The sequence below is a fragment of the Oryx dammah genome, unplaced genomic scaffold, assembly GCF_014754425.2.
Source record: "Oryx dammah isolate SB20612 unplaced genomic scaffold, SCBI_Odam_1.1 HiC_scaffold_28, whole genome shotgun sequence".
Lineage (NCBI taxonomy): Eukaryota > Metazoa > Chordata > Mammalia > Artiodactyla > Bovidae > Oryx > Oryx dammah.
Genome location: NW_024070212.1, coordinates 108,138,231 through 108,164,278, shown reverse-complemented (window position 1 = coordinate 108,164,278; position 26,048 = coordinate 108,138,231). Strand labels below are relative to the sequence as shown.

At 36.1% G+C, this 26,048-nt stretch overlaps 1 protein-coding gene and 1 long non-coding RNA gene across 7 annotated transcripts in view; one reads left to right on the top strand and one right to left on the bottom strand.

The window, feature by feature from the left end:
• The window catches only part of ZMYM4 (zinc finger MYM-type containing 4), a 164,804-nt gene that overhangs the window by 114,594 nt on the left and 24,162 nt on the right, over positions 1-26,048 (top strand). For 5 of the 6 annotated variants that reach the window (XM_040231722.1, XM_040231724.1, XM_040231725.1 and 2 more), the window contains 8 exons: positions 2,717-2,835; positions 3,535-3,706; positions 11,572-11,625; positions 12,026-12,205; positions 12,604-12,698; positions 20,429-20,600; positions 20,786-20,881; positions 23,102-23,253. In XM_040231722.1, coding sequence (XP_040087656.1) covers positions 2,717-2,835; positions 3,535-3,706; positions 11,572-11,625; positions 12,026-12,205; positions 12,604-12,698; positions 20,429-20,600; positions 20,786-20,881; positions 23,102-23,253 — 1,040 coding nt within the window. The remainder of the gene's footprint in view (positions 1-2,716; positions 2,836-3,534; positions 3,707-11,571; positions 11,626-12,025; positions 12,206-12,603; positions 12,699-20,428; positions 20,601-20,785; positions 20,882-23,101; positions 23,254-26,048) is intronic. The other variant, XM_040231723.1, reaches the window with a different exon arrangement.
• Positions 376-15,629, bottom strand: LOC120856436. Its single transcript, XR_005719429.1, has 3 exons — positions 15,531-15,629; positions 10,786-10,791; positions 376-387 (listed from the first exon to the last, which is right to left on the bottom strand). It is a non-coding gene; the product is annotated as an uncharacterized LOC120856436 (long non-coding RNA).

The following is a 26,048-nucleotide window of genomic DNA, read 5'->3' as shown; positions in this document are numbered from 1 at the left end:
CTGCATCTGTTTGCCATGAAGTGATGGGACCGGATGCCAGGATATTAGTTTTTTGAATGTTGAGTTTTAATTCCTGTAGTAGGTTTTCTCTTTATTGGTGGTAGTGATACTCACTGGGAAATTAACTTTTCTGTCCTGGAGTTTGAGGGAATAAGAAATCATGGTGGCCTGCCCTTCCTGGTGAGATACAGTAACCTTGAATTGGGAGCTGAAGGAAGAGGAGCCCATTCTTGTTGGTGACATCCATTCCAGAGTGGAGTTTCTGTCTCATTGAGCTGGGCGAGGCAGGGATGTGGAGCAGGTGGTCGATCAAATGGCATAGACTCCTACTGTTCTTACTGTATTTAGTAGGTTTTCTTAAACATTTCTCCATTTGATGTGTACCCTCTGGACAATTTTGAAAGAATTTAAATGATTATTTTTTAGATTTTCACCAGCTTTGCTTGTTTCCCTAAGGAGCTCCTCATGCTGCCATCTGAAAATCGCAGAATTTTTAAAATAGAAAGGAATCTTAGATTCTTAGGTTTGGAAGGTTATCCTCTAGGCCAGTACTTCCCAAACATGAATATGCGTATGAATTACTTGGGAATATTGCTATGTAGATTATGATTTAGTGGCGCTGAGGTTCTGCATCTTTTAAGTTCCTGAGTAATGTCAGTGCTGCTGGTTCATGAACCATGTTGTATAGCAAGGCTATAGATAAGATAGTCCTATATTTTTATTGTGTGGCTTTTAAAAAACTTATTTTTAATATTTTTTTGCAGTAGGTCCTTGTTGGATATTTATTTTAAATATAGCAGTGTGTACACGTCAATCCCAAAATAGTGACCTAGTTTAGCATCATGTAGCTTGGTTACTGCATGGTAAATAGAAGGGGAAAAGGTGGAAGTAGTGACAGATCTTCCTTTTCTTGGGCTCCAAAATCACTGCGGATGGTGACTGCAGCCATGAAATCAGAAGATGATTGCTTCTTGGCAGGAAAGAGATGATAAGCCTAGACAGTGTGGTGAAAAGCAGAGACATTACTCTGCCAACAAAGGTCCATATAATCAAGGCTCTGGTCTTCCCCATGGTCACATATGGTTGTGAGAGCTAGACCATAAAGAAGGCAGAACACCAAAGAGTTGTTGCCTTCGAACTATGGTGCAGGAGAAGACTCCTGAAAGTCCCTTGGAGAGCAAGGAGATCAAACCAGTCAATCTTAAGGGAGATCAACCCTGAATATTCACTGGAAGGAGTGATGCTAAAACTGAAGCTTCAGTATTTTGGTCATCTGATGCGAACAGACGACTCATTGGAAAAGTCCCCAGTGCTGGGAAAGATCAAGGGCAGAAGGAGAGGAGGGCATCAGAGGATGAGTTGGCTGGACGGCATCCCCGATGCAGTTGGCATGAACTTGGGCAAACTCCAGGAGATGGTGAGGGACAAGGAGGCTGTTTTTTTATGTCCACTGTACCATGGTAAAATTGATCCCATATTATTCCCCACTTCTAACCCTAGCCAAATTGTCAACTTTTCAGTTCCCCTTTTCTCTTAGAGTAATGATTTTACAGTTATCTAGCATGTTTCTGGCCTACAGAAAAGACTGTAGATGGTTGTTAAATAATTGAATGACTCCTACCTCCATCCTTCCCATTTTTTCCTTACTCATGTATAAGTTAGTTTCCAAGTTCTGTTTAATTTTTTAATATCTTAGACCCTCTGCTGTGAATGAAGTGAAAGTGAAAGTGAAGTTGCTCAGTCGTGTCCGACTCTTTGCAGCCCCGTGGACTGTAGCATATCAGGCTTCTCCGTCCATGGGATTTTCCAGGCAAGAGTACTGGAGTGGGTTGCCATTTCCTTCTCCAGGGGATCTTCCCGACCCAGGGATTGAACCCAGGTCTCCCGCATTGTAGGCAGACGCTTTACCCTCTGAGCCACCGGGGAAGCCTGCTGTGAATACTTAAGTCTTTTTCTACAGCTATCATAACCACCCTAGTTCAGACCCTTATTGTCTTAGCTCTATATATTGTAATTGCTTTGTATACTTTATATTCCATGCAAAGATGGCAGCAAAATTAATCTTTTAAAATGCAATTTTTATACCATTACTTTGTACTAAACAATTTGTAGTACTTCCCACTGTTTACTAGAAATGATTTAAAATGTATTAAAGGGCCCTTCTATATATTGTCTCCTCTTTAACATACACTACTATTCATGTTAAGCTTTCTATACCTCCCTTCTAAGATAACTGTTCCATTTATTCATTGGGATTATAGCCACCATTCATCTTATTCTTGTGTCACTGATAATTATTGTGTTGCCCACTTTTTGTTAGTGCTTTTATACTCAAGCCTTTCTTCACAAAATTTCTCCTTTCTATGAACTCCTAGTATCATGGGTCTGTGGGTACATGCTCAGTCACTTCAGTCATGTCTGACTCTTTGCACCCTATGGACTGTAGCCCACCAGGCTCCTCTGTCCATGGGATTCTCTGGGCAAGAATACTGGAGTGGGTTGCCATCCCCTCCTCCTGGGGATCTTCCCTACCCAGAGATCGAACCTGCGTCTCCTGCATTGTAGGCAGATTCTTTACCCACTGAGTCACCTGGGAAGCACCCTAGTGTCATAGATATTTCTTCTGAAGTACAAAAAAAATTTTTTTTATTAAAATGGTGTTTCTAACCCTCTTTGTTTTTGTGTGGGTTTTTGCTTTTATTTTTGTTTTTATTAGAAGACACTCCAACTCAGCCCCAGATGATTGTGGTGCCAGTTCCAGTACCGGTGTTCATACCTATACCTCTTCATCTTTATACTCAGTATGCACCTGTCCCATTTGGAATTCCAGTTCCAGTGAGTAATCATTTAGAGGTTAAGGCTAATTTAGCGCACATTTTTCTCAGTTGAGATTTGGCAGCCCCATAAAAACTTTTCACTTGTTGGTAAAATATACCTGACTCATGTTGGATATCATCATATTACTTTAATTACTTGAACATGGAGTATATAAAGGACAGCTTCTGATTGTACCCTGCCTTCTCAGATAAGATTATGATGTTTTTTTAAAATAGTTTAAACACAATAAGACCACTAACATATAAAAAGATTGGAAATGGTGTGTATTAGAATCTTAGATTCTAGCATGGCTGAAAAGAGGAGTACTGTGATTTCCAGGATTCTGACTTTTTATGAAAGAAAAATGTATTCATTTTTTATCAGAAAATACATATTTTCTTGGTACTGAATTCTTACAAGAAACACTTTTGTGAAAATATTAAACAAGAAATATAATCAAAAATAAAAATGAATTGCTTAATTATTCTTTTAAAGGATTCAGAGATACTTTTTTTGAGTGTCCGAAAAGCACTTACTGAATTTTTATTTAAGAGACTGTAGTCTTATAAAAACAAACTAGCAAGGCTGTTTTAGTTATTGGCCATAAAATATCTTGGATTTGTTTATTATTTTTGTATTTAAATGATCTCACAAATAATAGTTTTGATGATAGACTTATTTCCCAAGAAACTCTTCAGTCTGTCCTTGGTCTTTCAGATGCCTGTCCCTATGTTTATTCCATCTGTAATGGGTAATGAAGATAAAGTCACTGAGAGTATTGAGGACATTAAGGAGAAGCTTCCCTCACATCCTTTTGAAGCTGATCTCCTTGAAATGGCAGAAATGATTGCAGAAGATGAAGAGAAGGAGAAGACTCTATCTCAGGGAGGTTGGTATGATTTTAAAGGAGAAAAAAAAGAAAAGCACATCTGCAGATTTTCTGGTCAATGAAAGTGAAAGAGTAATTTTAAGTATTAGCCAGTCAGGAAGTTTCTAAAAGCTTTTGCTGTTGTTCAGCCACTAAGTCTAAAAGCTTGTGTTTAAATACCAAGTGTGTGGGCTTGTTAAACTTGTTAACTCTGAAACTCTATGCAGTTTAGGAAAAAAATTAAGTTTTGATACAATTTCTGGTTCTTAATGTTTCCAGAAAAATAACATACAAATCCCTGTTTCATGATCATATTCTGGTTTTATACTTGTTGTCAAAGCCTGTGTGCTCAGTTGTTCAGTCGTGTCTGACTCTTTGCAACCCCATGGACTGTAGCCCACCAGGCTCCTCTGTCCGTGGGATTTCCCAGGCAAGAATACTAGACTGGGTTGCCGTTTCCATTTCCTTCTCCAGGGGATCTTCCCAACTCAGGGACTGAACCCGGGTCTCTTGCATTGAAGGCAGTCTCCTACATTGCAGGCAGATTGTTTAGTGACTGAGCCACCAGGGCAGTCCCTGGTCCACAGATAAAAATTCCTGTTGTGTAATAGTCAGCTTGTTGGTAGAAGGTAAATACAATGTTAGGATGGAAAACCGTTTAGTTCAAAATAGCCTATAGATAAATCCCATTTTATGAGTGTATAATAATGATAATAACCGTAGTTAAGATTTATGTCCTTGTTGTACCCTAGGCATTGTCCTAAATGCACTTGTATACATCACCTCATTTAATCTTCACAACTACTCCATGAGGAAGGTATTGTTTACTTTAGACTCTTCTTTTGGAAAATAGGCTAGCCGTGGTTATACAATCAGGAAATAATGAAACCAGAAGTTGAATCCAGGTCCATCTCACTCCAAAGAAAGGATTTTGACTAGAACTCAGTAGTATGTATTCCAGAATGGTTTCCAGCCTTAATTAGCACCTTCTTGATTTATGGGATTTATGGATGAAAGAAGAGATACAATCATAAGAAAAGATAGAGGAAACAGTGTTTAAGGTAGTTGAAATGTACAGGTGAATATTTATAAAAGCAAAAAAAGCAGAGACATTACTTTGCCAACAAAGGTCCGTCTCATCAAGGCTATGGTTTTTCCAGTAGTCATGTAGGGATGTGAGAGTTGGACTGTAAAGAAAGCTGAGTGCCGAAGAACTGATGCTTTTGAACTGTGGTGTTGGAGAAGACTCTTGAGAGTCCCTTGGACTGCAAGGAGATCCAACCAGTCCATCCTAAAGGAGATCAGTCCTGAGTGTTCATTGGAAAGACTGATGCTGGAGGCGGAAACTCCAATACTTTGGCTATCTGACTCATTTGAAAAGACCCTGATGCTGGGAAAGATTGAGGTGGGAGGAGAAGGGGACAGAGGATGAGATAGTTGCATGGCATCACCAACTCAATGGAGATGAGTTTGAGTAAACTCTGGGAGTTGGTGATGGACAGGGAGGCCTGGCGTGCTCTGTCCATGGAGTCGCGAAGTCAGATTTGACTGAGCGAATGAACTGAACTTTCACATATCATTGATGAGCCAACAAATTACTCTTTTCTGACAACATTTTTCCCGTGATGGCTTTTAGAAAGTTAGCCACTTGGTTCTGATTTTGTATAGTACATTCTAGAGATTTTCTGAACAGTTTAGCATTTGAAAAAACTACTGTCAACTTTTCGGTTGTGTTGCCACTATATATTTTAAAATCATATATGAGATGGAGAAAAAGCTTTTTGTCATTATTCCAAAGTTTCTGGTCTCATTTTGCTCTTTGGTGTATAATCTGATAGTTGTGACCCATTTATATATGGATGTCAGTGTCTTAGAATATTGCTCCTATACTTGATCTTCTGATATCTGATACTTATTTTGGAAGTTCAGGCAATTTCAAATGATAAACCTCATTTTAACTTGGCTTCTCCATTCTCATTAATAGTCAGCATTTATCAGATATTTCCTCTGTACAAATATTGTGAGTTTGCCTTAACTTGCAATGGAGTCAAACAGAAAAACTTTAAGCTCTAAGCCAGTTTTAATCATCATAGCGTAAGTACAATCAAATGGTCTAGAAATATAACGGGGAAAAATTAATTCCAACTGAAAGGATCTGGCTCATTTATCTTTGATTTCAGGGAAGAGAGACAGTTTTCCTTGGTTTTTAAAATCTGATTTTTTAGTACTCTGAATCTTTAAATTTTTTATATTTATTTTTTAATATATGTATTTTATTAACATTTAGTTGACTTACAGTGTTTCAGGTACATAGCAAGGTGATTCAGTTATACATATACAGATATAATATTTTTGAAATTATTATCCATTATAGGTTATTACAAGATGTTGATTATAGTTTCCTGTGTATAGTTTACTGTTCTATACAGTAAAACTTTTCTTGTTGCATATCTATTTTTTTAGTTACAAATCTAGCATTCTATTTATTCATTCTAAGTCAAACAAGTGGAATTAAAATGTCATAAATTTTTTAGTTAGGTGAAAATTCCTAAGTTTTCTAAAATATATATATTGTACATGTTATTTATATATACGTATACAAAAGCTTTTCTACTACACTTGAGAAAGAACGTCCAAAAAAAAAAAAACCATAAGAGATGGAGAAATTGGAAAACATAAACTAAATGAAATGGGAGCACTGAATATGAAATACAAAAGGTGAAACAAACTAGATAAAAGTAAAAGAGACATCACTGTGCCAACAGAGGTCCATATAGTCAGAGCTGTGGTTTTTCCAGTAGTCATGTATAGATGTGAGAGCTGGACAATAAAAAAGGCTGAGCACTGAAGAATTGATGCCTCTGTACTGTGGTCCTGGTGAAGACCCTTGAGAGTCCATTGGACTGCATGGAGATGAAACCAATTAATCCTAAAATAAATCAACCCTGAATATTCATTGGAAGGACTTGATGCTGAAGTGCCAGTGCTATGGCCACTTGATGTGAAGAGCTGACTCACTGGAAAAGACCCTGATCCTGGGAAAGACTGAAGGCAGGGGAAGGGGGCAACAGAGGATGAGATGGTTGGATGGCATCACTGGCTCAATGGATGTGAGTTTAATCAAGCGCCAGGAGATGGTGAAGGCCGGGGAACCCTGGCATGCTGTACTTCATGGGGTCAGAAAAAGTTGGACACGACTGAGGAACTGAACACCAACAACAAAAGTTACAGTCCAGTTCTTTTTAAACATGGCTACACATTAGAAATATATCTGGAGCTCTGGAGGGAAAAAAGCAATACCTGTACATTTGTATTTTTCAAAAAATTCCGAGATAGTGGACTTCCTTGGTGGTCCAGTGGCCAAGACTCTGTGCTTCCAAGTCAGAGTTCCCATGCCACAACTAAAGATCTTGTTGCAAGAGAAGATTGAAGATCTACATGCTGCAATTAAAACCTGCTGCAGCCAATAAATAAATATTTAAAAAATCCAAAGTGATTCTGATAAGCATCTGGATTTTCAAAAGTGTTTACAGGTTTTTCTATTAAATGGTAGTTTTGATGATACAAAGTTCTATTATTTTTCTGTTGACCAATCATGATACAATGGTATTGAGTGAGTAATAGTTACATAATCACAGTAGTGAAAGATGTTTATCAGTTTTCACAATCAATATCCAGACAAAAAGTAAAACATAATTACAGTTGCAAACCATAATGGGAACATGATTGACTTAACAGTATAAAATAATTACATGCAGTTTGGGGCGTCGAGCAGAGTGATGTAGTAAGTGGAGTTGCAAACACACAACATATTTTCATCCAGCCAGCCAGTCTGTTTTTTGGTTAGTGCATTTGATCCTGTTACCATTTTCTTTATTTTGGGTTTATTTTCTGTAGATCTTTGCCTTCTATTGTGTTCCTGTCTGGAGAAGTTCCCTTAGCATTTGTTGTGAAGCTGGTTTGATGGTGCTGAATTCTCTTTAACTTTTGCTTGTCTGGAAAGCTTTTAATTTCTCCATCAAATCTGAAAGGAAAGTCTTGCTGGATAGAGTTTCCTTGGTTGTACGTTCTTCCCTTTTATCGCTTTAAATATACCATGCCATTTCCTTCTGGCTTGTAGAGTTTTTGTGGAGAAATCAGCTGATATCTTGATGGGAGTTCCCTTGTTTGTTATTTGTTGTTTTTCCCTGGTTGTTTTTAATGTTAATCTTTGTCTTTAATTTTTGTCAGTTTGAGTACTGTGTATCTCGATGTATTCCTCCTTGGGTTTATCCTGTCTGGAACTCTCTGTGCTTCTTGAACTTGGATGACTATTTCTTTACCCTGTTAAGAAAGTTTTCATCTGTTACTTCTTAATATTTTCTCAGATCCTGTCCCTGTCTCTTCTTCTGGTACCCCTCTAATGCAAATGTTGGTGTGTTTAATGTTGTCACAGAGATCTCTTTGGCTGTCCTCATTTCTTTTCATTCTTTTTTCTATATTCTCTTCTACAGCAGTGATTTCCACCATTCTGTTCTCTGTTCTCTGTTCTCTGTTCTTTTGCCTCTGCTATTGATTCCTTCTAGCGTATTCTTCATCTCTGTTTGTTTGTTCTTTAGTTCTTCTAGGTCTTTGGTAAACACTTCTTGCATCTTCTCCATTGCTTTCTGGATATCCTGGATTATCTTCACTGTCATTATTCTGAATTCTTTTTCTGGAAGGTTGCCTAGCTCCATTTCACTTAGTTGTTTTTCTCGGATTTTATCTTGTCCCTTTATCTGGGACATAGCTTTCTGCTTTTTCATCTTATTTAACTTTCTATAATGTGGTTTTTGTTTTATCTGCTGAAGGGCTGTAGTTCTTGCTTCTTCTGTCTGCCCTCTGATGGAGGAGGCTAACAGGCTTGTGTAAACTTCCTGATGTAAGGGATTGGTGGTGGGAAAAACTGGGTTTTGCTCTGGTGGGCCTTGGTCAGTAAAGCTTTAATCCGATTATCTGCTGATGCGTGGGGTTGTGCTTCCTCTTTGATAGTTGTTTGGCCTGGGAAGAATTGATGCTTTTGAACTGTGGTGTTGGAGAAGACTCTTGAGAGTCTCTTGGACTGCAAGGAGATCCAACCAGTCCATTCTGAAGGAGATCAACCCTGGGATTTCTTTGGAAGGAATGATGCTAAAGCTGAAGCTCCAGTACTTTGGCCACCTTGTCGAAGAGTTGACTCATTGGAAAAGACTCTGATGCTGGGAGGGATTGGGAGCAGGAGGAGAAGGGGACGACCAAGGATGAGATGGCTGGATGGCATCACTGACTCGATGGACGTGAGTCTGAGTGAACTCCGGGAGTTGGTGATGGACAGGGAGGCCTGGTGTGCTGCGATTCATGGGGTGGCAAAGAGTCAGACACGACTGAGCGACTGAACTGAACTAACTGATACAACCCTGGGGTCCACAGGCTCGATGGTAAGGTTAATGGTGGCCCATAAAGGGGCTTATGCCAAAGGAGACCTTCCTGGACTGCTGCAGCCAGTGCCCTGTACCTTCGGGGAGCCCCTGCTGACCCATCCCTCCACAGGAGACCCACAGCACTAACAGGTAGTTTTTGGTTCAGGCTCCTGTGAGGTCACTGCTCCTTCCCTCTAGGTCTTGGTGTGTACAAGATTTTGCTTGTGCAAAATCCTCCAAGACTGGAGTACTGCTTCGCCCAGTCCTGTGAAAGTCCTTTCATCAAATCTCGCTTTCCTTCAAGGCCAGATTCCTTGGAGATTCCCAGACCCTTTGTCAGAGCTCCAGGCTGGGAAGCCTGATGTGGGGTTCAGAACCTTCACAGCAGTGGGAGAACTTCTTCTGGTACTGTTATTCTGCAGTTTGTGGGTCATCCACCTGCTGGTATGGGATTTGATTTTATTGTGATTGTGCCACTCCTTCTCACTGCAGCTTCTTTGTCTTTGGATGTGGCTTATCTTTTTTTGGTGCATCCCTATGTCCTGTTGATTATTCAGTAGGTAGTTGCAATTTTGGTGCTGTCATAGGAGGAGATGAGCATGCTTCCTTCACCATATTGAACTGAAAGCCCTAAACTGTTTACTTTTAAAGTGGTTTATAGGGACTTACTTTGCTGGTGTCCAGGGGTTAAGACTCTGTTTCCACTGAAGAGAACACAGGTTTGATTCTTGGTTGGGGAACTGAGATCCTGTATGCTATGTGGTACAACCAAAAAAAAAAAAAAAAAAAAGTAGTAATAGTAAGGTGGTTTATAATTGATAGAACTTTGTTCTGTTTAGTTTCATGTGCTGATTGCTAATGTATTTATATTCTGTTTTCCATTTCATGGTAAATCTTTTTTTTCAGGGGGGAAGCAATGTAAAACAGATTTTTCAACCTATGAGTAAATAAACATTGTGTGTGTTTGTTATTAAAAAAGGAAATTTCATAGTCAGAACACTTGATGACATAAAGCAAGATCCTCTCTGACCCACCTCCTAGAGTAACGGAAACAAAAACAAAAGTAAACAAGTGGGACCTGATTAAACTTAAAAGCTTTTGCACAGCAAAGGAAACTATAAGCAAGGTGAAAAGACAACCCTCAGAATGGGAGAAAATAATAGCAAGTGAAACAACTTGCAAAGGATTAATTTCCAAAATATACAAGCAGCTCATACAACCTAATGCCAGAAAAACAAACAACCCAATCAAAAAGTGGGAAAAAGACTTAAAAAGACATTTCTCCAGAGAAGACATACAGATGGCTAACAAACACATGAAAAGATGCTCAACATTGCTCATTATTGGAGAAATGCAAATCAGAACTACAATGAGATATCATCTCACACTAGTCACAATGGCCATCATCAGAAAGTCTACAAACAATAAATGCTGCAGAGGGTGTGGAGAAAAGGGAAGACTCTTGCACTGTTGGTGGGAATGTTAATTGATACAGCCACTATGAGACTGTATGGAGATTCCTTAAAAAACTAGGAATAAAACCACCATATGACTGAGCAATCCCACTCCTAGGCATATACCCTGAGGAAACCAAAACTGAAAAAGACAAAAATGTATCCCATGGTTCATTGCAGCATTATTTACAATAGCTAGAACATGGAAGCAACCTAAATGTCCATCGACAGATGACTGGATAAAGAAGTTGAGGTACATATACACGATGGAATATTAGTCACAGAAAGGAATGCTTTTGAGTCAGTTCTGATGAGGTGGATGAACCTAGAACCTATTATACAGAGTGAAGTGAGTCAGAATGAGAAGGATAAATATTGTATTCTAACGCATTTATACGGAATCTGGAAGAATGGTACTGAAGAATTTGTTTACAGGGCCGCAGTGGAGAAACAGACATAGAAAACAGACTTACGGACATGGGGAGAGGGTGAGATGTATGGAAAGAGTAACATGGAAACTTACATTACCATATGTAAAATAGATAGCCAATGGGAATTTGCTATATGTCTCAGGAAACTCAAACGGGTTCAATCTAGAGGGGTGGGATGGGGCAGGAGATGGGAGGGAGTTTCAGAAAGGAGGGGAAATATGTTTACCTACAGCTGATTCATGTTGAGGTTTGACAGAAAACGAAAAAAAATTCTGTAAAGCAATTATCCTTAAATAAAAAAAATTTTTTAGTATATTTTAAAAAGTAAAAGCAAAAAAAAGAAATTTCAGATAACATAGAATCCAAAATAAACATCTCTTGCCTTGACTTTTTTCATACTGCTATTTGGAAATATAACCACTGTTACCCAGTTGTAATTTAACTGTGTTTATCGCTAATGCTTAATTTTTATTAATGAATCATTCATTCTGCATATGCAGGGTATTTTGCAGTCATTTCATTTGAGATGCAGGTTGTTCACATATACATATAAATTGACATTATGTGCTTTTCTTTTTCTTTAGAATCCCAAACTTCTGAACAGGAACTCTTTTTAGACACCAAGATATTTGAAAAAGGTTTGTAAGTGTAAAATATATTATGAAACTTAGAAATATTGTATCTCTGTTAGTGATGCAAACCCATAAAGTATTAGCAACCTTGGATTTAATATTTATAATTTAAGCCATTTGTAGGGGGCATCAGAGAACTGTGAATTTGTGCTAATTTATAAAGAGACTGATAAAAGCTACCTCAGATACTGGTTTTAGGGATTAACTGAACTATTGTACTAAAGTGTACACCAAGAATATAAATCCATTTCTGTGATTCTGGTGAAAAAGTTGCTTCATTCTTGAGGGTAACTACAGAATTGTCCAGCAGCTATACCTGACTTTTTGTTATTCAGGATTTCAGGGAGATGTGTGAGCATGTCAGGAGTCTTATTTCATTTTGAGGGCTTGTTTTTTATTATTTCAGACCAAGGAAGTACTTACAGTGGTGATCTTGAATCAGAGGCGGTATCTACTCCACATAGCTGGGAGGAAGAATTAAATCATTATGCCTTAAAGTCAAATACTGTGCAAGAGGCTGATTTAGAAGTGAAGCAGTTCTCAAAAGGGGAAACTGAACAAGATCTGGAAGCAGATTTCCCCTCAGGTTCGTTCACTGTAACCTGACTGTTGAAAGTCTTTTTTTAAAAGATTGGTACAACTCTGAATCGACATTTTGAAGCAGTTATAATGTGTGATTACTATTTAAAGGCACAAATGGTCCCTGACTTTGAAGATATTGATTCATACCATATTCTTTACAAAAGTTTAGTTTGTTTTTGTTGTTATTTTTAACTTTCCCACAGTAATCATATAGGAGATTTTCTCGATTGTTAATAAAGCTTTTATTCATGCTATATCTCCTCTGTTTCCTTAAGTATACAAGTAAAATCTGTATTTTATCAAAACAATATAAATGATTACCTGATATTTCCTCCTCTAGTCTGAGACTTTATTTAACTAAAGTTATTTATCTCACATTATGCTTTCTCCTGGTTATCACAGAATCCTTTGACCCACTGAACAAAGGACAGGGAATCCAGGTACGTTCCCGAACAAGAAGACGACACAGAGATGGCTTCCCCCAGCCCAGACGAAGAGTAAGCAGTAGCTTAATTTTTTTAGCATTTTGTTTTATTTATTATTTCCCAATCTTGAATTTTCATGTTTTTGCTTTTTGAAGTAAAAAACCATATCTTTTTATTTTACATTTCTTTAAGAGGGAGTTTTTCCACAATTGAAGGATTTTTCTGTTTTGTTTTTTATAATTTTTGTTAGTAGACTTTCCTCTTTTTTTAAAAGTCTCTAAATTTAGCTTTTAAATATAATAATGAGTTTTGCTGATTTATTTAGTACAGTTATAATAGTGAAGTACACAAAGACTTTTTCATGGTGACTGGGGTTTCTCATACTAAAATTTAAACAATAATAGCCTTAAAAAAAAAAACTCCATTGAGTTGTAATTACATTTAAAAATTCATAAATTTTAAGTGTACAATTTGATGAGCTTTGATAAATGTGTACAGTATGTAACTACCTCCACAATCACAATACTTTCCTTGTGCAAAAAATTTACCTTGTTACCATTTCCAGTCAATCTTCATCTCCAGCTCCTGACATCCACTGGCTTATTTGCTTTGTGGATTGCTGTAAAATGGTACTGCTTTACTTTTTCTAAGATTTCATATAAATGCAGTCACATAATTTGTATTCTTCTGTATCTGGGTTCTTTCAGTTAGCATAATGTTTTTGAGAGTTATCCATATTGTTTCATGTATCACTAGCTCATTCCTTTTTATTTCTGAGTATTTCATTTTATGGGTAAACTACTGTTTATATAATTGTTTAATAGCTAATGGAAATTTGGGTTATTTCCGGTTTGGGTGTTTTTAAATAAAGCTGCTGTGAATATTCTAATATAAACATCTTTGTGAAGGATATATATTTTCATTTGGGGAAAAATATCCAGGGATGGAATTGTGAGGTCTGATGTGTATTTTTAACTTTGTAAGAAAGCTGACAAAGTGTGTTCCAAAGTGGATGTACCATCTTGAATTCCCACCAACAGTCTGGGAATTCTATCTGCTCCATGACTTTACTAACAATTATCAATTGTTATTGATAATAACAATTATTATCAGTTGTTATCAGTTACTAATTATCAATTATCATCACCTGGTATTATCAATTTTTTATTTTAGTTATTCTAGTAAATTTGTAGTGATATTAATTTATGGCTCTAATTTGTATTTTCCTCATGACTAATGTGTGGGCATCTTTTCAAATGTGTATTGCTGTTTGTGTATCTTTGATAAAGTGTGTGTTCAAAATTATTGAGCATTGGGAGGTGTTAGGTGTCTTATGGAGTTGTGTTTTGTTTTTTTTTATGGATATAATTCTTGTATCAAATATGAGTTGCTCCTATTCTGTGACTTTTTCTTTTCTTAATAGTGAAAAACAATTCTTCCCCCCATTTCCATGATTCATTTTATTTTCTTCCAGTTTTACTGAAATATATTCGGCATCCAGCACTGTATAAGTTTAAGGTATATAGCAAAATGATTTGACTGACTTACATTTCATGGAATGAATACAAGAATAAGATGGTAAACACACATCATCTCATATAGATAAAGAATTAAAGACATTTTTTAAAAAGTTTTTTCCTTATTATTAGAATTATTAGGGTTTACTTCTAACAACTTTGATATATAATATAGAGAAGTGTTCATTATATGTATCATGTTGCACATTATATCCCTAGTACTTCCCTACCTAAAATTGGAAATTTGTGCCTTTTGACTGCCTTCATCCAGTTCCACCTCCCTCTCCCTTGTGCCTCTGGTAACCACAAATCTGATCTCTTTTTCTAAGAATTTGTTTGGTTTTGAAATATGATAGACCCATAACATTATGTTCTTGGAGTGCGATGTAGTGATTGGACATTGCTACATATTTCAAAATGTTCACTAGGGTAAGTCTAGTTACAATATGTCAACATACAGAGATATTGCATAAATATTGTGTGACTGTATTCCCCACGCTGTACGTGTCCTAACATGACCGTGACTCATTTGCTTTGTGACTGAAGTTTGTACGTCTTAATCTCCCTCACCTGTGTCTCTCATCTCTCCAACACCCTCCCCTCTGACAACCCCATGTTTATTCCCTGTATGTTTGATTCTGTTTCTGTTTTGTTGTTTTTGTTCATTTGTCCTATTTTTTAGGTTGCAGATATAAGTGAAATAATACAGTATTTACATTCTGTCCAATTTTTTTCTCTTACCTTAGTATTCTCTAGGTCCGTTTGTGCTGTCACAGATAGCAAGATTTCATTTGTTTTTTGTGATTGATTAATAATTCCATTGCATGTAACTGTGTGTGTGTGTGTACACACCACATCGTCTTTATCCATTCATGTAGGACACTTGGCTGTTCCCATATTTTGGCGTTGTTGGTAATGTTGCAGTGGACATAGGGGTGCATATATATCTTTTTGAATTTGTGTTTTTGTTTTCTTTGGGTAGAAAATACCCAGAAGTGGAATTTCTGAGTCATATGATAGTCCTATTAATATTTTTAGTTTTTGAGAAAGCTCCATGCCACTTTCCCCAATGGTGGAACCAATTTACATTCGCACCAAGAGTGCACAAGGGTTCCTCTTTTTACACATCTTCATCAACACTTGTTCTTCATTGTCCCTTTCATGATAGTCATTCTGAAAGGTGTGAAGTGATATGTCGTGTTGGTTTTGACCTGTATTTTCCTGATAATTAGTGATGTGGAGGATCTTTCTAAATGTCGGTTGGCAGTCTGTTTGGAAAAGAGTCTGTCCAGCTCCCCTGACCATTTTTTAACTGCATTTTTTTCTTTTTATGAGTTCTCTAAGTTCTTTTTATATTTTGTATATTAACTCCTTTCTAGATACGTACTTGGAGAGTATCTTCTCCTATTCAGTAGGGTGCCTTTTCATTTTGTTAAGAGTTTTCTTTGGTATGCAAAATCTTTTTATTTGATGAGTCTCCACCTGTTTGTTTATTTTTGTTTTGTTTTACTTTGCTTTTGCTTATTTTGTCTTTACTTGAGGATACAGATCTAGAAAAATATTACTAAAACCAATGCTAGAGTTTCCTGCCTGTGTTTTCTTCTACGAGTTTCATGGTTTCAGGTCTTACGTTTACATCTCTAATCCATTTTGAGTGTAATTTTGTATATGGTGTGAGAAAGTAGTTCAGTTTCATTTTTTTCCATGTAGCTCTCCAGTTTTCCTAATATCATTTACTGAAGGATCAGCCTTTTCTCCATTATATATTCTTGCCTCTTTTGTCATAGATTAATTGACCATATAATTGACTGTTTGTTTTAGTTCTGTGGAACATGCCATTGGTATTTTGAATTGTTCGCATTGAATCTGTCATTTTCTGTGGGTAGTATCATTATTTTCACAGTATTCTAATTCATGAGGATGATATGTTTTCCCATTTACTTGTTTAATCTTCAGTTCCCTTCATCATTTCACAGTTCTCTGAGCCAGGTCTTTCGCTTCTTTATTAGATTGATTCCTGGTATTTTCTTCTTTCTGATGCACTTGTCAGTGGGATTGCTTTAAAATTTCCCTGACAGTTTGCTGTTAGTGTCTAGAAATGCATTAGATTTTGTATCAGACAACCTTACTGAGTTCATTGGTGACTTCTCATAGCTTTTTAGTGGTGTGTTTAGTATTTTCTATGTATAGTATTGTGTTATCTGCAAGCACTGACAGTTTTTCTTCTTCCAATTTGGATTATTCTGTTTAGATTATCTTAATTTCTCCCAACATTATTTTTATGTTTCATTGTACAAGTCTTACACTTTGTTAAATTATACCTAGTAAATATTTTAATATATTTTTGATCCTGTTGTGGGTAGCATTGTTTTAAAATTTCCTTTTCTAGTGTTCTTCATTGACATATAGAAATAGAGATGGTTTTGTATATTGACTTTATATGTGGCGATTTTGCTCAACTAAAATCTGTAGGATTTTTTACCTACACAGTTGTATTATCTGTGAATTAAGAAAGTTTAAATTTTTTCCTTTACAATCTCAGGGTATTTTCTTCTTCTTTTTTTTTTTTTTAATTATTATTTGTTATTTTACTTTTTTTTTTTTTGGCCATGCCATGTGGCATGTTGGATCATAGTTGCCCAAACAGGGATTGAGTCTGTGCCACCTGCAGTGGAAGCAAGAGTCTTAACCGTTGGACCACCAGGAAGCCCCTCTTTCTTTTTTTGATTTATTGCATTAACTGGGATCAGTGTTTAATATGAGTGTAGACTTTCATGCCTCTTACCAATTTTAACAAAGAGTTCAGCCTTGCAATATTAAATACAGTGTACCTGTATATTTCTTGTTGTTGTTGTTCAGTTGCTCAGTCATGTCTGACTCTTTTTGACCCTATGGACTGCAGCACACCAGGCTTCCCTGTCCTTCACCATCAGAGTCTGCTCAAACTCATGTCCATTGAGTTGGTGATGCCATCCGACCATCTCATCCTCTGTCGTCCGCTTCTCCTGCTGCCTTCAGTCTTTCCCAGCATCAGTTCTTTCGAATGAGTCGGCTCTTCATATCAGGTGGCCAGAGTACTGGTGCTTCAGCATCAGTCCTTCCAGTGAATATTCAGGATTGATTTCCTTTAGAATTGATTGGTTTACTCTCCTTGCTATTCAAAGAATTCTCAAGAGTCTTATCCAGCACCACAGTTCGAAGGCATCAGTTCTTCAGCACTCAGCCTTTTTTATTGCCCAGCTCTCACATTCACACATGACTACTAAAAAAATCACAGCTTTGACTAGAGGGACCTTTGTAGGCAAAGTAATGTCTCTGCATTTTAATATGCTGTCTAGGTGGTCATAGCTTTTCTCCCAAGGAGCAAACGTCTTTTAATTTCATGGCTGCAGTCACCGTCCACAGTGATTTTGGTGCCCAAGAACATAAAGTCTGTCACTGTTTCCTTTGTTTCCCCATCTATTTACCATGAAGTGATGGGACCAGATACCATGATCTTAGTTTTTGAATGTTGAGTTTTAAGCCAGCTTTTTCACTCTCCTCTTTCACCTTTATCAAGAGGCTCTTTAATTCCTCTTTGCCTTCTGCCATAAGGGTGGTATCATCTGCATATCTGAAATTATTGATATTTCTCCCCACAAGCTTGATTGTAGCTTGCGCTTCATACAGACCAGCATTCTGCATCTAAGTTGCATAAGCTGGGTGACAGTATACAGCTTTGACATGCTCCTTTCCCAGTTTGGAACCAGTCCACTGATCTGTCTGGTTCACTGTTGCTTCTTGACCTCCATGCAGGTTTCTTGTAGATGGCAGTCTCTCTCATAGATGACCTCTATCAAGGTTAGGAAGTTCTCTTCTGAGTTACTCAGCTTTTGTGATCGTGTTTTGAACTTAGGTGATCTCTTGAGATGATCGTCTGATTTTTCTTTTGTAAGTCTTTTTAAATGGTGAAATACATTGATTTTTTTCAGTGATAAACTTAACCTTGCATTTATGGGATGAACAGTACTCTCTTTTTGATGTTTTTATATTTATATATATTGCTGAATTGAGTTTGCTGGTATAAGTTTTTAAGTATGTCAGTTTAAAAGATCTATTGATGTCTCAGTCAGTCAGTCAGTTCAGTCGCTCAGTCATGTCTAACTCTTTGCGACCCCATGAATCACAGCACACCAGGCCTCCCTGTCCAGCACCAACTTCTGGAGTTTACCCAAACTCATGTGCATCGAGTCAGTGATGCCATCCAGCCATCTCATCCTCGGTCGTCCCCTTCTGTTCTTGTCCCCAATCCCTCCCAGCATTAGGGTCTTTTCCAATGAGTCAACTCTTTGCATGAGGAAGTATTGGAGTTTCAGCCTCAGCATCATTCCTTCCAGTGAACACCCAGGACTGATCTCCTTTAGAATGGACTGGTTGGATCTCCTTGCAGTCCAAGGGACTCTCAAGAGTCTTCTCCAACACCACAGTTCAAAAGCATCAATTCTTCGGTGCTCAGCTTTCTTCACAGTCCAACTCTCACATCCATACATGACCACTGGAAAAACCATAGCCTTGACTAGATGGACCTTTGTTGGCAAAGTAATGTCTCTGCTTTTTAATATGCTATCTAGGTTGGTCATAACTTTCCTTAAAAGGAATAAGCATCTTTTAATTTCATGGCTGCAATCACAATCTGCAGTGATTTTAGAGCCCCCAAAAATAAAGTCTGACACTGTTTTCACCGTTTCCCCATCTACTTCCCATGAAGTTATGGGACCGGATGCCATGATCTTCGTTTTCTGAATGTTGAACGTTAAGCCAGCTTTTTCACTCTCCACTTCACTTTCATCAAGAGGCTTTTTAGTTCCTCTTCACTTTCTGCCATAAGGGTGGTGTCATCTGCATATCTGAGGTTACTGATATTTCTCCTGGCAATTTTAATTCCAGCCTGTGCTTCCTCCAGGCCAGCATTTCTCATGATGTACTCTGCATAGAAGTTAAATAAGCAGGGTGACAATATACAGCCTTGACGTACTCCTTTTCCTATTTGGAACCAGTCTGTTGTTCCATGTCCAGTTCTAACTGTTGCTTCCTGACCTGCATATAGGTTTCTCAAGAGACAGGTCAGGTGGTCTGGTATTGATGTGTAGTTTTCTTGTAATGACTTTTATCTGCCCTTGCTGGCAAGATAATAGTGATGTAAAGTGACTTACTGTTCCTCTTCTGTTTTCTGAAATACAATTTATATAGTTACTTTAATTCTTGGGTAGACTTCAGCAGTGAAGTCATCTGGGTTTGGAATTTTTTTGTGGGAATGTTTTAAAATACAATTTGAATTCCTCTGGCTGTTTACATTATCTATGTCTTCTAGAGCAAGCTTTGTTAGGTTGTATTTTTCAAGAAATTTGTTCAGTTTTTCTAAGCTGTCTAGTTTATTGTCATCAGGATGTTCACAGTTTTCTTTTGTTACCCTTTATTTTGTCTGTGGAATCAGGTGTTGATAATTTGTATCTTCTCTCTTATCTCTATAATCATTCTGGCTAGAGATTTATCAATTTTTTTAACCTTTTAAAATTACCAGCTTTTTTGTCTTACTAATCTTTTCCTCTATTTTTTAATTGATTTTTGCTCTTATTTTTATTACTAAGTTGGGTTTTAATGTAGTCTTTATTCTAGTTTCTTAACATAGGAGCTAGCTTATTGATTTCAGACTTTCTTCTCATATAAGCATTTTAATAAATATAAATATCCTTATAAGCACTGTTAGCATTATTACATAAATTTTGATATGTTTTGTTTTCATTTTTACTTAAATTCAAAATATTCCCTAATTGCATTTTTGATTTCTTAACATGTGTTGGTTAATTCTGACTTTCATGGATTTTGCTAACATTTTTTTATTGTTTTAATTGCTGAATTCCAGTGTAGTTAGAGAGTTGATTGAGGGTTGTTTTGTAGCCATCTGTTCATCTATTCCATTAAATAGACCTGAGTGTAATAAGTGTTACTCATACCTCATACCTCATTTTGTAATTCTAGTATCTGGAAGATAGATAAATAAATATTCAAATATTATTGATTATTACAGTATTATTTCCTACACTTCAGTTTTCTCTTTTTTTCTCTCCTGTGGATAGGATTAGATAACTTCTAAAACTCTTTCTAGCTATAAGAACTCTGAATCTCAGGGATGTAATACTGAGTTCCATTTTCTGTAAATTTATGCCCATTCTATCTTTGCAAACCATGATTCTTAAAGATCCAAAACTAAATTTATATTCTGTAAATTTTTGGAAATTCTTACAGGGACGGAAGAAGTCTATAGTATCTGTGGAGCCCAGGAGTCTTATTCAAGGAGCCTTTCAAGGGTGCTCAGTGTCTGGGATGACATTGAAATACATGTATGGGGTAAACGCCTGGAAGAACTGGGTTCAGTGGAAAAATGCCAAGGAAGAGCAGGGGGATCTGAAATGTGGCGGTAAATACATGGCATGAATTTGTGTCTTGATTTAGGGGTGGGAGGAATACGGATTAATAAATTCATAAACCTACTCAAAGGGGAGAAATACTAAGTCAAAAATCCCATAAAGCTTTGATTTTGGCCTTGCTTAATTTTTTTCCATCTTTATTTAAACTTCTCATCTAGTTTTCTTTTCATGTCAGGAGTTGAACATGCCTCATCTAGCCCATGTTCTGAGCCGTTAGGAAGTACTCAAGACCATGCACTCTCTCAAGAATCTTCAGAGCCAGGCTGTAAAGGTAAAATACTTCTCTCCTTATGATCTGAATTGCTTGTAATATCATCGTTGGTTTTAAATTTATAAATGGAAATTTAAAATTCTTTAAAATTTGAAATTTATGTTTAAAAAGTGAAATTAATCTCCCCTTTCAGTTTTCAAGAACTTGTTATTAAGGGAAGGTTATTATCTTCAGATCATGAGTTTCTTATACAAATATAAGAAATTTTGTGTCTTTATCTAACACTGTGGAAGTGACTCAAGTCTCTCTTTTTTGAGCCCTATATCTGTAGGATAACCCGTCTGGAAACCAGTGCAGCACTTCATTCTTGTTAGGAAAAGTACCTGGGAACGCTTGTTGTTCCTGTAGTTTCTCCCATCAAGGAGCTATATGTGACTGGCCGTGTTTGCAGGTTTCACTTCTGGTGCCAAGAAAGTTGGAACCCAGTAAACAGTTCAAACAGAGCAACACTGTGTTAGTTTAGAACCCTAATCATTAGGTTTCTTCTTTCCAGGGTTTTCTTTTATGTTCTAAATTTTGTTTTCAGTTTGTGTCCTGCTTTTTAATTTTGTTTATATGTCATTTGTTTATCACAAAAAATTATTTTATGAAGTCTTTGTGGAATGAGATAGGGCAGGAATGCATGAGTGTGTAACTAAATTTTTCACCCCTTTCCAACTGTACCTTCTCTCTGATACCTGGGTGATTGCATGTATTCTTTGCTTCACCTCAGTTTACCCTCATTGGAACAGTTAGTTGCTGCTGTGGTCTGTGACTGGCTTACTGAGTTCCCACAGATCAAGTGTGATCTCTCTGCTTCAGAGTGATGTAAAAATACTCACATCATGGGGGTTTACTAGGCCTTTCACTTTGCACTTTGAGCCACAACAGTTTTGAGAAAGAAGGAGGGGTAGTGAGAATGGAGAAGTAATATTGTATTAGACTGCCAGGCCTAAATGCAGTAGCCACACAGGATGCCTACTCATTTCTACTACTCATTCTTCCAGAAAAATACTTACTGTATTTATCTGTCATGTATCAAGCATGGTGGTACATATTGAGGTAAAAAGGTCAAACATGGTCCTTGCCCTCATGAATGACCTGTTTAAATTTGCAAAACCAACTCAGGGAAGCTCAAGTGTACCATTGGAAACATGTAGTCTTTTTTACATGCGGAAAAACAGGAACTGGAAAGGGTGTTTTAACTCATCCCACAGTGTGGACCAGTCTGTTCCCGTAAGATCTCTAAAAATCAAATTAGATAACTCTCCTGCCTAAAACTAATTCAGGTCATATGTGCGTGTGCTCATTTGCTCTATGTCCAACTCTTTGCGACACTGTGGACTGTAGGCCACCAGTCTCCTCTGTCCATAGACTTTTCCTGGCAAGAATACTGGAGTGAGTTGCCATTTCCTCCTCCAGAGATCTTCCTGACCCAGGGAATAATCCCACATCTCCTGTGTCTATTGAATTGGCGGGAGGATCCTTTACCCCTGAGACACCTGGGAAGCAATTCAGTTCTTAGTTGTCTTCAAAATCTTTATATATATATATGAGGCTTACCATGATCTGCCCTCTTTACTTTCCTCCTATATTCCTGAGTCCCCAAACCCTTTCGCTTTTGTGGCTCAGCACATACTGTATTTTCCAGCATTTTCAAAAGCATGAAGTTGTTAATATATAATCTGAAATGTACTTTATTCAAATAAATATGACTTAAAGTTAAATAGCATTCCTTTTACAGATATCTTCCAAGCCTTTAATATATTAAAACATACTGTGAATTCTTCACAGGCAGATATAATATACTGCTGTTTTCCAAATTTATCAGACCTTAGAAACTCAGTTTTATTGAGCTTTCACATGGTTAGTATTTTGTGGAATATACTTTGGGAAATCTTTTTATATCCTCAAGTTGAAATTCTTAATCTACATGTTTAATTCTTCTCCACCTTTCACATCCTCTGGAATCTAACATGACTCTTCACTATTAGATTTCCTTTATTTGTTTTCATAGGATTTTACTTAAATAAGACATTTTATTTAAATGTTACATCATATGTGCTAAATTATTTCTTTAACTAAAAAAGCCTTGAGATGAATATCTGTCTTTAATCCATGTATTCACTAATGTATACCACAGTTACTGGGGCAGTGTAGTCAGTGTTTACTTAGTGAATTGAGTAATGTTATTATTTTTCTTGTAAGTTAGTATTTCAGATGTTTTCTACCTTTCCACAGTCCGCTCTATCAAGCTGAAGGAAGATATTCTGTCCTGCACTTTTGCTGAGTTGAGTTTAGGCTTATGCCAGTTTATTCAAGAAGTGCGGAGACCAAATGGTGAAAAATATGACCCAGACAGTATCTTATACTTGTGCCTTGGAATTCAGCAGGTATGAAATCAGTTGTTATGTAAACTATTGCATTTTTAATAATTCTGGGAGAACTTGTAAATTAAGCTGAGAAAGTATTGTATATATTATCTGTTTGGTATTGCTCCTATACTCTCTTCTTAATGAACCACTGACCCTGATTTAAAAGTCTTAGTCACGTAAACCTTTTATTAGTTTAATTTAAGACTGTTAGAGTAACAGAAATTGAAGTTGGTTCATTTTATTGCTAAATGGAAAAAAATAGGCCTAATAGCAATTCACAAAAGAAGTGACTCTGTGTATATATGTGTGTATTTATATGAATTTTGTAGTTTCATTTAAACTTTAAATTCACATTAGAATAGATATGTCAATATTTATCTATCACATTAGCAAAAGTCAAAAAATTACAATACTCATCGTTGATATGAGTTCTGTGAGATGGAGGTTCACCTTCATAGTTGACGATAAATAATAGTACATAGTTTGTAAAAAGCAGTTTTGAGCGTATGTTTCAAGAATCCTTTTGAATGTTCATATTATTTCACCAACGATTCATTTTTTGGGAATCTCTCAAAAGTCTGAAGTTCAGACATCATTGCCCCAAACTGGAAATCACCTCAGTGTCCACCAAAGTAAAGTATAGTATATTTATAAAGTTATATATTATGCCCCCAATAAAAATGGTTTACAAAGTGACTTCTAGTAACATAAAAATCTTAATACTAAAGCATTAATGAGCAAAGTAAGAGTGTATGTGTACCACTATATTTTAACACAGTGGTTTATAAGCCATTCACATAAATAACATAGTAAAATGAAATATATGAAAAGTTTTTACAGTGGTTATTATCTTGGAATGATGGAACTCTGAATGTAATTGATTATTTTTTCTCTATTTGCCAAATTTTATTCCCTTTGTATTTCAGGGGGTATTATTTGGTCATTTATTTGTTGCTAAAGTTTCATTTTTTAATTATACAAGTAGTATGGGCTCAGTTAACTGTTAAAAGAGTAAGAGAAGGCATAAGAAAAATTAATCTGTCCATTCCCACTCCCTGAGGTAATCAGCGTTTGCAGTGTGATATGTGACCTATATCTTCTTTTTTGGTAATTTTTATTGTAGTGTTGTTGACTTATCTCATTGTCTTCTGTGCAATATATGTTTATACATGTGTGTAGATGTTTAACAGTTTTTATTTTGCTTAGTTTTTTTCAAAATGGGGCCTATACTATACCCACTTTTTGTAGCTTACTATTCTCAATCTGTGTATCCCTTGAGATGAATATAAATCAGATTCCTTGCTTTAAAAAAGAAAGTCACATAATATTGCAGAATATGAACATAACATTTATTCAGCTTTTCCTCTTTTATATATTCAAGAGTTTCTCCCTCCTCTTCTCTTACTCTTGCAAACCGTGCTTCAGTAAATATTTTGTTTGCATACCTAATGAACTGGTGCTTTTATTTCTAGGTTAAAGCATATATTTTTCTAATTATAAGATATTTTCAGATTACTTTCCAGGATAATTATGGTAGCTTATGGTTTTACCAGCAGTGTGATGCCTGTTTCTTGAATCCTCTTTACCAGTCCTCTTTCTAATGTTTATTATTCTGATGGAATTTTTGAAAATGTTAACTTGTGGATCCAGTATGTGTTTTTTCAATTTTTGTGAAGTAAAATGTCTTTTTATGTTGGTCGTTTGGATTTTTCCTCCCGATCTGTAGAGTCTCTTTTATATTAGGGATATGGATTCTAATATGAGATTAAATTTTTCTAGTATATTTTTGTCTTTTGGTCTTTATGTATGTTATACTATTCAAAAAGTTTTCATTTTTATATAGTCCAGTATGGATATATTTCCCTTTGTAGTTCCTATATTTTCCTTGTTGCTTAGAATGGTCTTTGTATTTAAATTCTCATCAATTTCTAAAATATTTGGAGTTTTTTAGATCGACATTGTTAATACATCTGAAATTCATTTTTATGCATGAAATAAGTATGTTGCTGATGAATAACATATCTGAATTGTAGCTGGTTATCTAACCAGCGTTGGTTGTTCATGGAATCAAAATGGCACCTGTTAATAAGTTTCCCTTATATTTTGATCCAATTTCTAGATGGTAAAATATATTTTTTAAAGTCGCATATAAGAGAATTTTTATGGATTCTTTCAGCAAAATTTGAGAACCCTCTGTGTGTGTTAACATGTGTTTTGCTTAGGTAGAAGTTGGAAAGATTCTGACCACACTTCCTTTCTTTGGAGTTTATAATATGAAGAATCTAAAGAACATTTCCTAATTTTATTAATGCATATATCAATAAATAAGATTTTTTGGTATTTATTAATAATCTAATGATTATGAATATAATCAAAACATAAGTGCTCATTGCTAGGAATTTCAATAAAAAACATTTGAGTACTTTACATGTAGACACTCTGCTGTATATATTCTATTTGTGAGGTGAATGATAAACCTGTTAAAAGTTTTTTCCTAGTATATTTCTCTTGTTATTTGTTTATATTAATAAATGACTTTCTGTAACAATACTATAGGTTAACAGATTCTCAGATGACTTACAGAAAGTAAGTAATTACAAACTTGTTAGCAATTTTGGCAAGAAATAAAATTTTATTAACCTATAACTTATTCCTTTTAGGAAATTTTAAAAGTTTACTTATGTTTACATCTGAAATTTGTTCCCTTTTTTATTTTTTCCTCATTATAAACATATGGTTATGCTATAAAAGTTGGCATTATAAACATACGGTTATGCTTAAAAGTTGGCTTAAAACTCATCATTCAGAAAACT